Below are 14129 nucleotides of genomic sequence, written 5' to 3' on the forward strand. Positions count from 1 at the left end.
ACTCACTGCTATTGTTTAAAGTCCGCCCCCAATGCCAGACCTGCTGAAAAGGAAGCATTTGATAATTTGTTTTCCATTGCTGAAGGATGGAGAGATATGAGGTTTTTGGAATTCTGTATTTTAGTAACTAAATCCAGAGGAATTTCTGCCAGAAGTTGCATCATTGCAAGCTCGCACCTCTCTGCTACTTTATATTCCACATATGAGTGCAATCTTTCTATGTCTGTCTCTTTCTTTCTGACTCACTTCACTCAACATGATTCTGTTAATGTTGATCCACTTATATGCAAATTTCATGACATCATCTTTTCTAGGGCTGGAGCGATAGCACAGTGGTTGGGTGTTCGCCTTTCACACGGCCGACCTGTGTTCGATTCTTCCTCCCCTCTCAGAGAGCCTGGCAAGCTATCGAGAGTATGGAGCCCGCATGGCAGAGCCTGGCAAGCTACCTGTGCATATTGGATATGCCAAAAACAGTAACAATAAGTCTCTCAATGAGAGATGTTACTGGTGCCTGCTCGAACAAATCGATGAGCGATGGGATGACAGTGACAGTGACATCTTTTCTAACAGCTGCATAGTATTGCATTGTATAGATGTACCAAAGTTTCTTTAACCAGTCATCTGTTTTTTGGGCACTCCGGTTTTTTCCAGATTGTGGCTATTGTAAACAGTGGTGCAATGAACATACAAATGCAGATGGCATTTCTACTATACCTTTTTGCCTCTCTGGGATATATTCCCAGAAGTGGTATTGCTGGGCCAAATGGAAGCTCAATTTCTAATTTTTTAAGAATTGTCCATATTGTTTTCCAAAAGGGCTGAACAAGTCGGCATTCCCACCAGCAGTGAATAAGAATCCCTTTCTGCCCACATCCATGCCAGCACCAGTTGCTTTGTATTTTCTGGATGTGGGCCAGTCTCTGTGGTGTGAGATGATATCTTATTGTTGTTTTGATCTGCATCTCCCTGATGATTAGTGATATCGAGCATTTTCTCATGTGCCTCTCAGCCATTCAGATTTCTTCTTTGGAAAAGTTTCTGTTTATTTCATCACCCATTTTTTGATTAGGTCGGCAGTTTTCTTCTTGTAGAGTTCAGCCAGTGCCCTGTATATCCTTGATATCAACCCTTTATCGGATGGGTACTGGGTAAATATGCTTTCCCATTCTGTAGACTGTCTTTGTATTTTTGTCACTGTTTCTTTTGAGGTTCAGAAGCTTCTTAGTTTGAGATAGTCCCATTTATTTATCTCTGTTTTCACTTACTTGGCCAGTGGTGTGTCATCTTTGAAGATACCATTGGCTTCAATGTCATGGAGGGTTTTGCTAGCTTTGTCTTCAATGTGCCTTAGGGATTCTGGTCTGATATTGAGGTCTTTAATCCATTTTGATCTGACTTTTGTACATGGTGATAGGTGGAAATCTAAGCCCATTTTTTTTGCATGTAGCTGTCCAGTTTTGCCAGCACAATTTGTTAAACATGCTTTCCTTGTTCCACTTCACATTTCTTGCTCCCTTATCAAAGATTAGATGATCATATATTTGGGGCGGGGTGTCAGAGTATACAACCCTGTTCCATTGGTCTGCAGCTCTGCCTTTGTTCCAGTACCATGCTGTTTTAATTACTACCTCTTTGTAGTAGAGTTTGAAGTTGGGGAGATTGATTCCTCCCATTTTCTTTTCCCCAAGAATTGCTTTAGCTATTCGTGGGGGCTTATTGTTCCATATGAATTTCAGGAGTGCTTGTTCCATTTCTTTGAAGACTGTCAAGGGCATCCTCATAGGGATCGCAAGGAGCATAAACTCTTGAGTCAAACACACCTGGATTCAAAACTCATGTTCACTAGCTGTGCAATGCCAAGTAAGCCAAGTAAGATCATTTGAAGTCTATTTCCACTTCCATTAAAATATTACTACACCAAAAGCAGAGGGATGTTGCCATGATTATAAACCAAGTAAGCAAAAAGAAAGAAAGAGAGAAAGAAAGAAAGAAAGAAAGAAAGAAAGAAAGAAAGAAAGAAAGAAAGAAAGAAAGAAAGAAAGAAAGAAAGAAAGAAAGAAAGAAAGAAAGAAAGAAAGAAAGAAAGAAAGAAAGAAAGAAACCAAGTAAGCTTAAATGCACCGGAAGTACAGATACCAATAAATGGCATCCACAAAGTTGGCCTTTCAAGATCAAAGCAATGTAGTGAGGAATCTGCTTTTACAGAAGTTTCAAAGCTTTCCTTATCTCCAGAAAAAAAGCAATGAACTTTTCTTTGTTTTTAGCAATTCCATAATATTCCGTGATTTTCTTTTGATAAACTATTTCAATTTGTGACTATTTCATTGTAGGTATTTATAGGGGGGTGTAAAAAACTAAGGCTCACCGAGGGGCGAGTGCACTAGCGGGCTCTCCGAGCAGCTCTGTCTCACCGCCCGAGTTCGGTGCCCTGGAACCGCAGTGTGTGGACTGGATCGGAACGGCCGGTAGTCTAGGGCAGGCGAAGGAAGAACGAGGACCAAGCTGGTTGCTGATTAGTTACCGTTTATTCAGTCTTTCATCTTTCTCATCTCCGGCACTCCCAGCTCCGGCCTCTCTCTGGATCTACTGCCACTTCTTTCTGGCTTCTCTCATCTCTCCTCCCCCTTCTCTCTCCCACCTTGCCTTCTAGGCTACACCCAGCCAGGTAGCAAAATCAACATAAGAAAGCCCTTCCTGAGGGCAGGGCATTCCAAAACCCTTCCTCACTGCCAGTAGGCAAAATACCTCTAAAGGGTTTTTTCTCCTCTCCCCCAAACACTCATTAACATCTTAATACTAGTTATTTTTGCATGGACATAGCAAGAGATACATTGAGGTTTGCAAGGCAGCTCTCCTGGCAACATCTTGCCACAGGCTCAGACCACAGCACTCAGGCCAGATTAATCATTCCTCACCCTAGCAGGGTCGAATCTAGTTATCACTGTTTGGATCATGACAACATTTGTCCATGATCAAGCTCTTAACTTATAGTTAAGCATTAGGCACTTTGGCCAGGCCCATCTTGATGCCAGGGTAGCACACAACTCACCGCTTGCCCTGGGTCCTTCTCGTCCCACGTCGTCGGGACCCTGCTTTGGGGATGCTAGGAAGTAAGGGCAGCTGAGGCTTAGGTCAAGAGAACAGATGCCCTGGAGGAAAATATCATGTAGAGTCAAATGACTCCCAGGTTACAAAAGCATAACATTTGTTAAGTCTTCCTGTGTCCATACAAAAAGGACTTGCTCTGAATAAACTATGCAAAGGACTCAAGGAGAAGAGAAAAACATTATATACAAGTCAACAGAACACTAAGAAAGAAGCTACAAATAAACAAAGAGGAATAGGAGCACTGTAAGGGAGTAACCCAGTAAACCTAAACTACCTGAGGCTATGTTATCCTACAGGGGGGTCTATATGTTCATGGTTAGTTAACAATACTGTAGAAATTCAGAAGTATAGCTCCACACTAAGAGTCTACATCCACTATCAAGTTGCAGTGCCTCTGATATCAAACAGCTCTCTCTCAGGGCTGGAGCAATGGTACTGTGGGAAGATACTTGCCCTGTTTTCGGCTGACCTGGGTTCAATTCCCAGCACCTCATAAGATCTATGATTTTTCCCCCCAAGCCTACCAGAAGTGATCCCTGAGCACAGAGCCAGGAGTAAGCCCTGAGCCTCCCTAGGTGTGACCCAAAAGTCAAAACTGAAAAAAAAAGAAACACGAAAACAAAACACCTCTCTCCCCATTTTTCCCTTCTCCTTGTCCCACTCCCACCATCAAAATATCTCCTCTTTTGCAGAATTTTAGGAGTTAGTTTTGGTGCTTGCTCATTTTCACCAATTCGTTTGCTTTAGTAATTCCTAGTCCACATATGAGAGAGGCAATCCAACAATGGCCTTTCACTTTTTGACATTTCACTTAGCATAATTACTTCGAGTTTCATTCATTTTGTGCCCAAAGGCACAATCTCATCTTGCTTGATGGCAGAGTTATTTCCTTACATTGATATACCACAACACCACAGCTTTTTTACTAATCCTTGCACGGACTTTCAGGCTGGTCCCCATTTTAGCTATTACAAATAATGTTGCTATATGGTGTAGAATTTTACCTCTTTGAATTATATCTCTCAAAAATATCAAATTATATGTTTGTGACAGCACATATCTCACAAATATACCTCTTTTAATTAGTGTTTCTATACCCTTCAGTTAAAAACCTAGGCGAGGTGTTGCTATGGAGTATGGAATTCCCATTTGTAAGGCATCGCCATACCATTTCCTTAGAGGCTGCATCCATTCATTTCCCACCAGTAATGTACCAGCATACCCTTTTTCCACATCATCATGGACATTGTTGTTTAAAGTATTTTTATACAGATCATTCTCACAATTATGAGCTGATATTATACTGCCGTTTTTATTGTGTATTCCTAACAGTAAGTAATGTTGGGCATTTTTTTTGTGTCTGAACCATTTGACTCGTTGGCAGTGTTTAAAATCTTTTCCCTACTTTTCTAACAGAGCTACTTGCTTTTTAAGTTAGAGTTGTGTGATATGTTTATATCTCTAGGATATTAATCTGCTAAGTATAGGATATGCAAATATCGTCTCCCAAGTGTTGAGTGGTCTCTTTGTAATGGAGGCAGGGGAATTGGGTTTGTGGAGAGGTGGGGGGGTTTGGTCTGCTTCCTGGGTCGTATGCATCTTTGCTCATCTAACTCCTAGCTTTGCACTCAAGCCCCAGCTCCTGGCAATGCTTAGATGGCCATTTGTGATACTGGGGTTCAAAGCTGGGCCTGCTGCATGCAAGGTAAGCCCCTTACCCACTGTGCTATTATTCTGTCCCCAGGAGTCAGTTTATAAATCTCTTTGGAGACTTCTTTTTTTAAGTTTAGGGTGCTTTTTTATTACATTGTTTCTTTTCACCCCTTTTTGTCCCTTTCTGTTGCTGCCATTATTGTTGCCATCATTGTCATTGATGCACTTCTAATGTGCGAGAGGGTCACACTCTTGGCTGCAGTTTGCATATGCTTGTAGTGCCTTGCAGGTTACACGGTGGCACTGGAACTCAGTGACAGTGACAGTGATTGACCTTAATGACATGAGGCTGCATAAAACTCACTCCCTCATGCCTGAAGGGCAAGTACTATACTAGGAACCCCCCCTCTCCAGGTTCCTTGAAGTTGTATTTTTGTTTTTGTAATCGTTTATTTTGCTGCATTGACTTTTTTATTCAACATAATTCCATTCCCCCGCCTTAGTTTTGCTTTCTTTCCAATGGATTTGAGTCTCCAAATACATCTCTGATGTTGACATTCTAAAGTGTATCACCTGAAGCAGTGTTGGGGGTTTCCCTTAGACCCAGATTCCAAGGATCCCAAGCAGTGGATTGGTAAAATAACTTACCAAAAAGCCAGACATTTAGGCAAGAACGAAGTAAAATTCATTAGAAAACTCATTGACCAGAGACACAGAGTTGCAGATCTCACAGGGATCTTCAGCTCAGGCGTGGGGAACCTTTGATCTGTCTTAGATGCTTCCAAGCGTCCATTGGAGCTCAAAAGAATACCATAGTTTCTATGGGTCCAATAACCCTGGGACCATGGTGATCTCATTGCAGGAGGGGGTATAGGTGTGGCAAGGTCAGAGCAAACCAGATCCAAGAATGAGAGACCATAGGAGGGTAGGGGAGAGTGATGGTGCAGAAGCCATAGGCCACTTCTGGACATGTTAAACTGTTCCCATGATACCAACAGGGACAAATCAACTGGAGAATTGTCCCGATGGAACTAAGTCAATTTCTTCATCATCTGTGTTTTCTTCTATTTACTTTTTGGCTTGGGATCTAATATCCAAGTCTTTTATTTGTTCTGAATAAATTTTTGTGTATAGAATTAAAGAAAACCCTAGGGGCTGCAGCAATAGCACAGCAAGTAGAGTGTTTGCCTTGCACACGGCCGACCCGGGTTCGAGTCCCAGCATCCCATATGGTCCCCCGAGCATCACCAGGAGTAATTCCTGAGTGCATAAGCCAGGAGTAACCCCTGTGCATCGCCAGTGTAACCCAAAAAGAAGAAAAAAAAAGAAAACCCTAAAAACTAAACACACACACAAACCTGCTATAAATAATGAATGAATTGAGTAAAATGATAGGATATAAAATCTCCTTCATTTCTAGCTGTAAGAAATGAATCAAAGGAAAAAGAAAATATTTTTCAATCTCATTTACATCTGTATCAAAAAATAAAATAACTAGAAGTAAATCTTTAAAAAGAGATGAAAGTCCTAATCACTGAAAATTATGACGTTACTAAAAGAAATTAAAGGAGGCAAAAAATTGGAAAGACATATTGCATGCATAGATTGATTCAATGCAATCTCTACCAAAGTGCCAATGTAATTTTTCAAGGAAATACAACATGCAAGCCTAGAATTTATAATGAAACTGAAAAAGAACCCCAAATAGTCAAAGCCATTCTCAGAAGAGAGAGATGGAGGCATCACACTTCCTAGCTTCAAACAATATTACAAAACAATGGCTATTAAAATAGTATCACATTGGGACAAAAACAGACACGCAGTCCAACCAAATAAAATAGAGAACCCAGGGCCGGGGGTGTGTTAGCTGTAGAGCAATCCCATTACATGTGTGAAATCCTGGGTTCAAGCTCCTGTACTGCATAAAAGACAAGAAAAAAATCTAGAGGAAAGAGAACATATCAATATGGATAAAGGAGAGCTTCTTTGCAGAAAACAGTTCTGTCTCTGGCACCAGTATGATCCCCACGCACTCCCAGAAATGATTCCTGAGCAGATCAAAATAAGCCCTGCACTCAGCAGGTGACGGTCTCCCAAAACACAATGCAAAAACTAAACAAAAGTCTTTTCAACAAATAGTGTTGGAAAACTGAACAGTAGTCGGTCACCTGCAGAAAAATTAAGGTAGATCACTGCATACATACTTATTGGCCAATAATATTGTAATACAGATATGTACATATGTAAAAAACAACATAATTGAACCCTATAGTATTTTCCTAATGTCACTGTTTTTTACTTTAGGATATTTTCTCTTGAGAATTAATTGAATAGTATTCAGCCATCATGTCAGAATGCATTGTACAAATTATGAAAAAGATACAAAATAAGGAAATTATTTTAAGTATCACAGTACAGAGAACTAGGAAGTTAAAAAAATCTAACTAATGTTATATCCTATAAACATTTCTTTCTTAATCAAATAAAACTATTCACTCCTTTCAACTAAATTTTATAACTTTTGTGCCCAATATATATTAAACAAAGGATAACAGAACAAAATCCTTTTTTATTTTTTCTAAGATTAAACCCAAGGGGGGAAAAATTAAATCCATGAAATGCAAATTATATAAACATGCTAAGTCTACTGAGTGGGAAATCATAGCAAGTGATATTTATGCAGAAAATTATTAGAAGTTATTTTCATAACTGATTAGACCTTATCATATCACTTCTTTTTTTTTTCTTGCTTTTTGTGTCACACCCAGCGATGCTCAGGAATTACTCCTGGCGGTGCGTGGGGGACCATATGGGATGCCGGGGATCGAACCCGGGTCGGCCGCGTGCAAGGCAAATGCCCTACCCACTGTGCTATCACTCCGGCCCCTATCGTATCACTTCTAATCTTAAGTAACAGAAACCTCCACAAACTTACATGTGAAACTTAAATTCAGGAGCTGGAGAGAGAGAGTGCCATGGACATGGTACTTGCCTTACACACAGCCAACACAGGTTCAATATCTAGCACTCCTGAGCCCCACCGGGAGTGATCCCTGAGCACTGCCAGGTGTGGTCCCAAAAAATAAATATAAACTTAAATACATTATTTTACAATAATTAGCTATACTTAATATGACTTTTTAAAAATTTATTAAATTTTATGTTGGCATCCGAGTTTGTTTTATACTAGTTCAAATTTGTTTTCTTTTTCTTATTACATTATATTCAGACGTTTTATTTATGCATCTTTTTATGTTTATAGATATTCATATATGTGATTTCTTAGTTATTATGTATGTAATTTTCTTTTTTAATTTAATTTAATTTAATTTTTATAAAGTTGTTCACAATAATTCATTACATTTAGTATTCAAACACCAATCCCACCATTATACACCCTCTCATAACCATAAGAGCAAAGTGTGTGAAGATTGTTGTGTTTCATCCTTGAGCTATTTAAGCCCTTTTAAAAAAAGATTACAATCATGTATGTTAAACCCAAACAAATGTGTGTTACTTTTTGTACATCAGTGGGCTAGAGTATGAAAGACCCAGGAATTCTGAAATTTAGAATAGGATTATAGAGCAGATTCACTCATGGGTGAGGCCTATGTTACTCTCTTCTCGGAGGTTTATTTCTGAATCTCTGGGTTTTGCCCTTGATGTGATTACATGGCGCCAGGGGCAGCCTGTGGGTGTGACTGCCAAGCTACTGAAAAACTAGGGAGCTGGGGAGAGGAGGTTCAGTCCCGCTCTGAGTGAGCTTGGAGATCTCAGTCACGGGTCCCGCATACCTGGGTTTTTCTGCAGGTTCCCCTATAGCTGAGGCTCGCTGGAGCATGTAGAGAGTGGTCTTGAGCATGGCTGCAGTTGGGTTCTGGAGGTTTTCGGCTGCAGGGTTCTGCTGGGGTGGGGAGGGAAACTTAACCCACCCCATCCGAGTTACCTGGTGAAGACAGCCTGGTGCGGGTTGGAACGTTCTATGTCGCTCTCTTCCAGGAGCGTTATATATGTAACTTTCTTAGTTCAGTGATTTTTGCACATTTATATTTAGAAATTATATCTATATATTTGTAGCTCTATCTATAAAGATCAGTGCAGCAAAACTATCAAACTAAGAAAATAAAAACTGAAAAACTAAGACAGGCCTTATTTTATAGTTTGCCTGAAGGAATTGCAGTTTTAACAATAGGAAAAAATAAGACCAGTATCTCTTACACCCTTTTGAGGGACAAAGTTAAGAAAAATAAGTCAATTGCTGGCCTAATTCTGATAAATAAATATGTATATATGAGACCAATGTGTCTGGGTTTACAAGAAAATGAGGTTTCAATAGATATGTCTACATTGGAGAAGATATGTAAGTTTTGTTACGATGCAATTTTTATGTAGCCTTGATTTTTGACAAAAAAAGAAAATTTTGTAATTTATATTGTATTTTTTAACTATCTAGGTAAATCTGGAAAGTAAATATGTCCTCATATGCTATTCAAAAGAAAAACCTGTATGCTTTAGGAAAAATATACTTTTCCAAGATTTCTGTGTAGATAGAATCAGTTCTTATGGGGGACTGGAGGAAACATATGTGGTCCGAAGGATTAAACCCAGTTCAAATGCAGGCAAGGCAAGAGCCTTATCCACTGTACTATCTCTCAATCATATGAACAAATTTTTTAGAGAATGACTGTTTTCTTCTTGAATTTCTTCTCCTGCATAGCCTAATGTGTAAGCCCTAGCTTTATTAGTGCCTTAACACATTAGAGTCTAGTATCTTTTCTCTACTGTGTTTTTACCCTTAGACAGGGAGATAAATTAAAATTGATTATTATTCAGTTTTTTATAGTACTTTACCACACCCAAGTCCAATAAAATACTGATAGAATGGTGAATCCAAAGACTGTCCCACCATTCAGCAACTCAGAACTCCAAAAAGTCTTAGTTAAGTAGCAATAGTTAGAAGGACAGCTCAATAGGTGAGGGCATAGACTAACATGAAAATATACATCACGTTTTATTAAGCAAATTAAAAATAGATTTAATCTTCAGTATGTGTTCCCACAGGAAAAAAATTACTGGGTTTGATTGATTATATGCTCAGCAGATCAGTTAATTACTTTAGACAGTTGCTTGATGCATATTAATTTGGATTCCATGTCAATTATAACAATCTTTGTTCACAATCTAGCCTCTATTTAGCCCAGTTAAGTAACAATAGGTATGCTCACTTGAAAGGTAACTGCATCATGGGCCTGAAGCAATAGTACAGCTGGTAGGGTATTTGCTTTGCATGCGACTGACCTGGGTTTGATCCCTGGCATCCTATATGGTCTTCCAACACTGCCAAGAGTAATTCCTGAGAAGAGAACCAGGAATAGCCCCTGAGTATGCACCTTCCCTAACCCAATTAAATAAATAAGTAAAAAGTAACTGCATCGATTCTGTAGAGTAGAATGGTGTTATCAGATGAGTCTGAGTGGTGCCTGAATTCAGATGTTCAGCAGAAGACATCATGTGTGTCCCATATTTCTCCTAGATATATTATGCAAAACTTGGGAGAGAAAGCACTGTCACCAGAAACCAGAAGAGGAAATAATTCCTGAAACACATTTCAAAAATTCCTTACTTTTTTCCTTACTCTTTTCAGGAATTAAGAAGATTATAATTCCCAATCTATAATATGAAGTGAAAAAAATTCTCATGCATTTCTAGCAGGACTATAAAATGCTATAACCACTTTGTGAATAAATTTGGTGATTTCTTTAAAAGTTAGACATGCATTTACTGTATGATAGAATATTACTCCATTCCCGGGTAATTCTATCAGAGAACTGAAGACACATACAAATAAAAGTATGTACAAGAATATACAGAGATGTTTGTGTTAGCACTATTAATAATAGTCCAAAATTGAAATAACTCATCATCATATGAATGAATAAACAATCTGTGCATTAGTATAGATATATACACTATAGATATATACTATTCAGCAATAAAAATGAAGGAAAGAAAAGAAAAATAGAAGAAAAAATAGAGTACATACTATATAGGTTTCTATTTTTAGAATTGTGCCAAATGAATCATTTTGGGTCAAAAGCAGGACATAGTTGTCTGAAGTCTGAAATTAGGCAGAAATGGCAGAGGGTACTGGCGAACTTTATGGCATGATGAAAATATTCTATAATTTAATTGTAATCTTGGGCTGGAGAGATAGTACAGCATTAGGCCACTCTCCTTGCCCATGACCGACCTAAGACCAATTTCTAACATTCCATATGGTCCCTCAAGCTTGCTAGGAATGATTCCTGAGTACTGAGCCAGGGATAACCCCTAAGTATCACTAGATGTGACCCAAAAACAAACAAAAATGTTTTAATTGTAATCAAACTTTCAAAAGTTTGATAAAATTGCTTGAAATAGCAATTTTGCTACATGTAAACTATACCTCAGTAGAGTTGAATGAAACAGTGGGTGTGCACGCACGCACGCACGCACGCACACACACACACAGAGGAAATCAGTGACAAACATGAACTGAAACTAGCTGGCTCAAAAATACTGACAAGTAGATTTATGCCTGTTTGTAGTTGGCTCTTCCACCAAGTTTCAGGGCCTAACCTAACTCTAATAGGCACAGACTGATAGGACTTCCTACACAAAACACCTTGCTCACCACAGTTAGTATGCTGCTGGCTGTGAAAGACTTCGCAGACCAAAAAAGTGCTTTATTCCACGATGAAAAGCAGCCATTGCTAAAGCTAATGTGTAGCTGTTCAGGGGCCAGGGGTCCCTCTTGCTGGCTTCAGAGAGAGTCAATATGCAGATTGGGCTTCCAAATTGCACTTACATCTAGTTCCCTTTCTTCTCTTGTTCCTCTCCCAGGCTCAGTTCCTCTCATCACTCAGAACAGTCTTCTGGTAACCTGTGAGTCAGAAACAAATGAGCTGAAAGACAACTTTAACTAACACACAGTATTTCCAAAATTAATTCATTTCTCCCTGCTGTCATAAGAGTTTAAATCCCAGCATCAGACTTCATAGGCCCAGAGACCAGCTCCTTTACTCCTATTGAATGAACCTCAAAAACCTTCTGGCCTTTCTCTCTCTGTGCCTCAACATCCTTCTTTGTAAAATAGGGTCCACTTCTCAGGCTGACCTGAGAATTCAGTGAGAGGGCATGAACGTTATCAACACAGTGTTGGCAGCAAGTCAGAAAGCTGAGAAGTGAAATCTTTAAATAATATTTGAACATTCCTACCCCCAGACTTTTCTCTGAATTTTCTGTAAGCTATCAGGGGGCATTTTTCGAACTCCACAGTAATCTATTGAGACTCTTTATCCTGGGAAAGCAGGAAATCTCTGCGTGCACTCAGCCTAAAAATGCCAGTTACGTACCATGAAATGATGGGCACGGCCACACCTTGAAAACTGAGTGCTTGTTCTGTGCTGACTGTAAGTGCTCTGACCTTACCAATGTGCTCTGAGAAGCCTGGCGAGTGCTCTCGCTGGACCGAGAGGCAGAAAGACTCCTCCACATGCTATCACCGAAAATGTAGAAAATCAAGAGCTCCTACAAACCCTGTTGGGACAGTCAGGTCTTTAAAATTGCTAATAAAAGTCCCACCTGGTGAACAGCAACATGTTAGATACAAAGCGCCCTGTCTGCTGGGTCAGGTGTACACATTCTTCCTGAAAGTATGATTCCTAGAAAGAAAAGATTCAACCCCAAGTGAAACGTCTGCTCTCTGGCATTTCCCTCTAATTTTCATTCATTTGTATATTTTTTTGCATCCTCCCATGTAGCTCCACCAACCCCCCCAGACGTCAGTGGGTCAAGCAGCATCCCAAAGCAGCCTCCTGCACCTGGCTCACAGCCAAGCCTCCATCTCTCAAAGCCCCGTCCGACAGGCTTCCTCTTCTTCCTCCTCATCCTCCTCCTCTTCAGCTTTGAGTGTGGGCCAGTTAGTCAGCAGTAAGTATCCTTTCTGGCTCGGTTATATCGTTGTGGCCTTCTTGTTACCTTTTGCAATGTCTCTGTCTAAATTTTTCTGTCTGGGGGGTGTGTGTGAGTGTGTGTGTGTGTGTGTGTGTGTGTGTGTGTGTTTGCTGTATGTCTCTCTCTTTCTCTCACACACACATTCTCTCTGTCTCTCTTTCACACACACATACACACACACACCTCTATTTCTACTTCTATCGTGTCTCTCTCTCTTTTGCCCTCCCTCTTTTTCTTTTCCACTCAACTTCAGAGTAATTTTCTAGCATCAGGTGGCCAGTGTTGGAGCCCAGGACAGGACAAGTCCTTAATGACAGCATAACCCCCATGCATAGCTCCTTAATGACTGTGGGTAAGGGCCCGTTTCCATTTCACTTGCTTTCTGAGCTGCTGAGTCAGTCCTGCCACTTCAGTAGAGAAGAACTGGCTTGCACAGCCTGAGCCACAGAACTCCGAACTGAAATAACCAACAACAGGCATGCAGTCAGCAGGTCAAGATGCTTTTCTGTGTGTTTGAAGTCCCCTGCTGTTCTATTTGTAGGTGTCAAAGGAAATAAAAGAGAGCGTGCCTGTAGGCAGATGGGTGTATGCACACCCTGAGCTGCCTCCAGTGGCATGCAGAGGAAGCTTCATGGGTTGAAATTCAATGAGGAATCTCTGAACCATCATTCACAAAATAAAATGTGCCTGCAAGGCTGCTTCCTGAGTAGACCACAGGCATATCATTCTTAGGTATGGTATCTGGCCATAGGAGGATACATTATATTATCCAATGCAAAAAGAAACAGGTTAACATAAACAGGACAGTGGGCTCATTCAATGTTACTTACTCTTGGTGCAATTTTTACTAATACATAAGATTGTAGAATTTGTGCATATGTGATTCTCCAGCAGTTATGAGTTTAAAGGGCTAAGCACTTCATAGGCATCTATGCCATAAAACAAGGACACGTGTGATTATTATATGTCAAGCCATGTGTCATGAAAGACCTGTTAGAATTGGAGCAGTAGAAACATATCATAGCCTAGTCATATTAAGCAAAGAAAATTAACATGCCCTGCATCCACAAGTGATTTAGGCAAGAAATATGCTTATAAAATGAAGACAACAGGGGACTGTAGAAAGATATTAAAATGCCCAAGTAAAAAAATATGTACTAGGTAAAGATATTGGAAACAAAGAATTAAATTGATTATGTTTTCAAATTTTAATAAATAAATTAACAAAATGTCCTATTACTTCAGTGCAGCGTTTCTCAACCAGTGCTCCCTGTGGGTGCCCCCAGAATTCTAGAGGGACTCAGATAAAACTCACTTAGTTGTGGGGCCATGGCATAAGACTAGGGAGGACAAACAATAGAACAAGAGGA

At 39.8% G+C, this 14129-nt stretch overlaps 1 protein-coding gene across 1 annotated transcript in view; it reads left to right on the forward strand.

The window, feature by feature from the left end:
- Nucleotides 1-13359, forward strand: part of LOC101558146 (POU domain, class 6, transcription factor 2) — a 421096-nt gene extending 407737 nt beyond the window's left edge. The window contains exons 7-8 of the mRNA XM_055128556.1: nt 12567-12735; nt 13301-13359. Coding sequence (XP_054984531.1) covers nt 12567-12735; nt 13301-13359 — 228 coding nt within the window. The remainder of the gene's footprint in view (nt 1-12566; nt 12736-13300) is intronic.
- The last annotated feature ends 770 nt before the right edge of the window (nt 13360-14129 follow it).

The sequence above is a fragment of the Sorex araneus genome, chromosome 1 (genome assembly GCF_027595985.1).
Source record: "Sorex araneus isolate mSorAra2 chromosome 1, mSorAra2.pri, whole genome shotgun sequence".
In the NCBI taxonomy this organism is placed as follows: domain Eukaryota; kingdom Metazoa; phylum Chordata; class Mammalia; order Eulipotyphla; family Soricidae; genus Sorex; species Sorex araneus.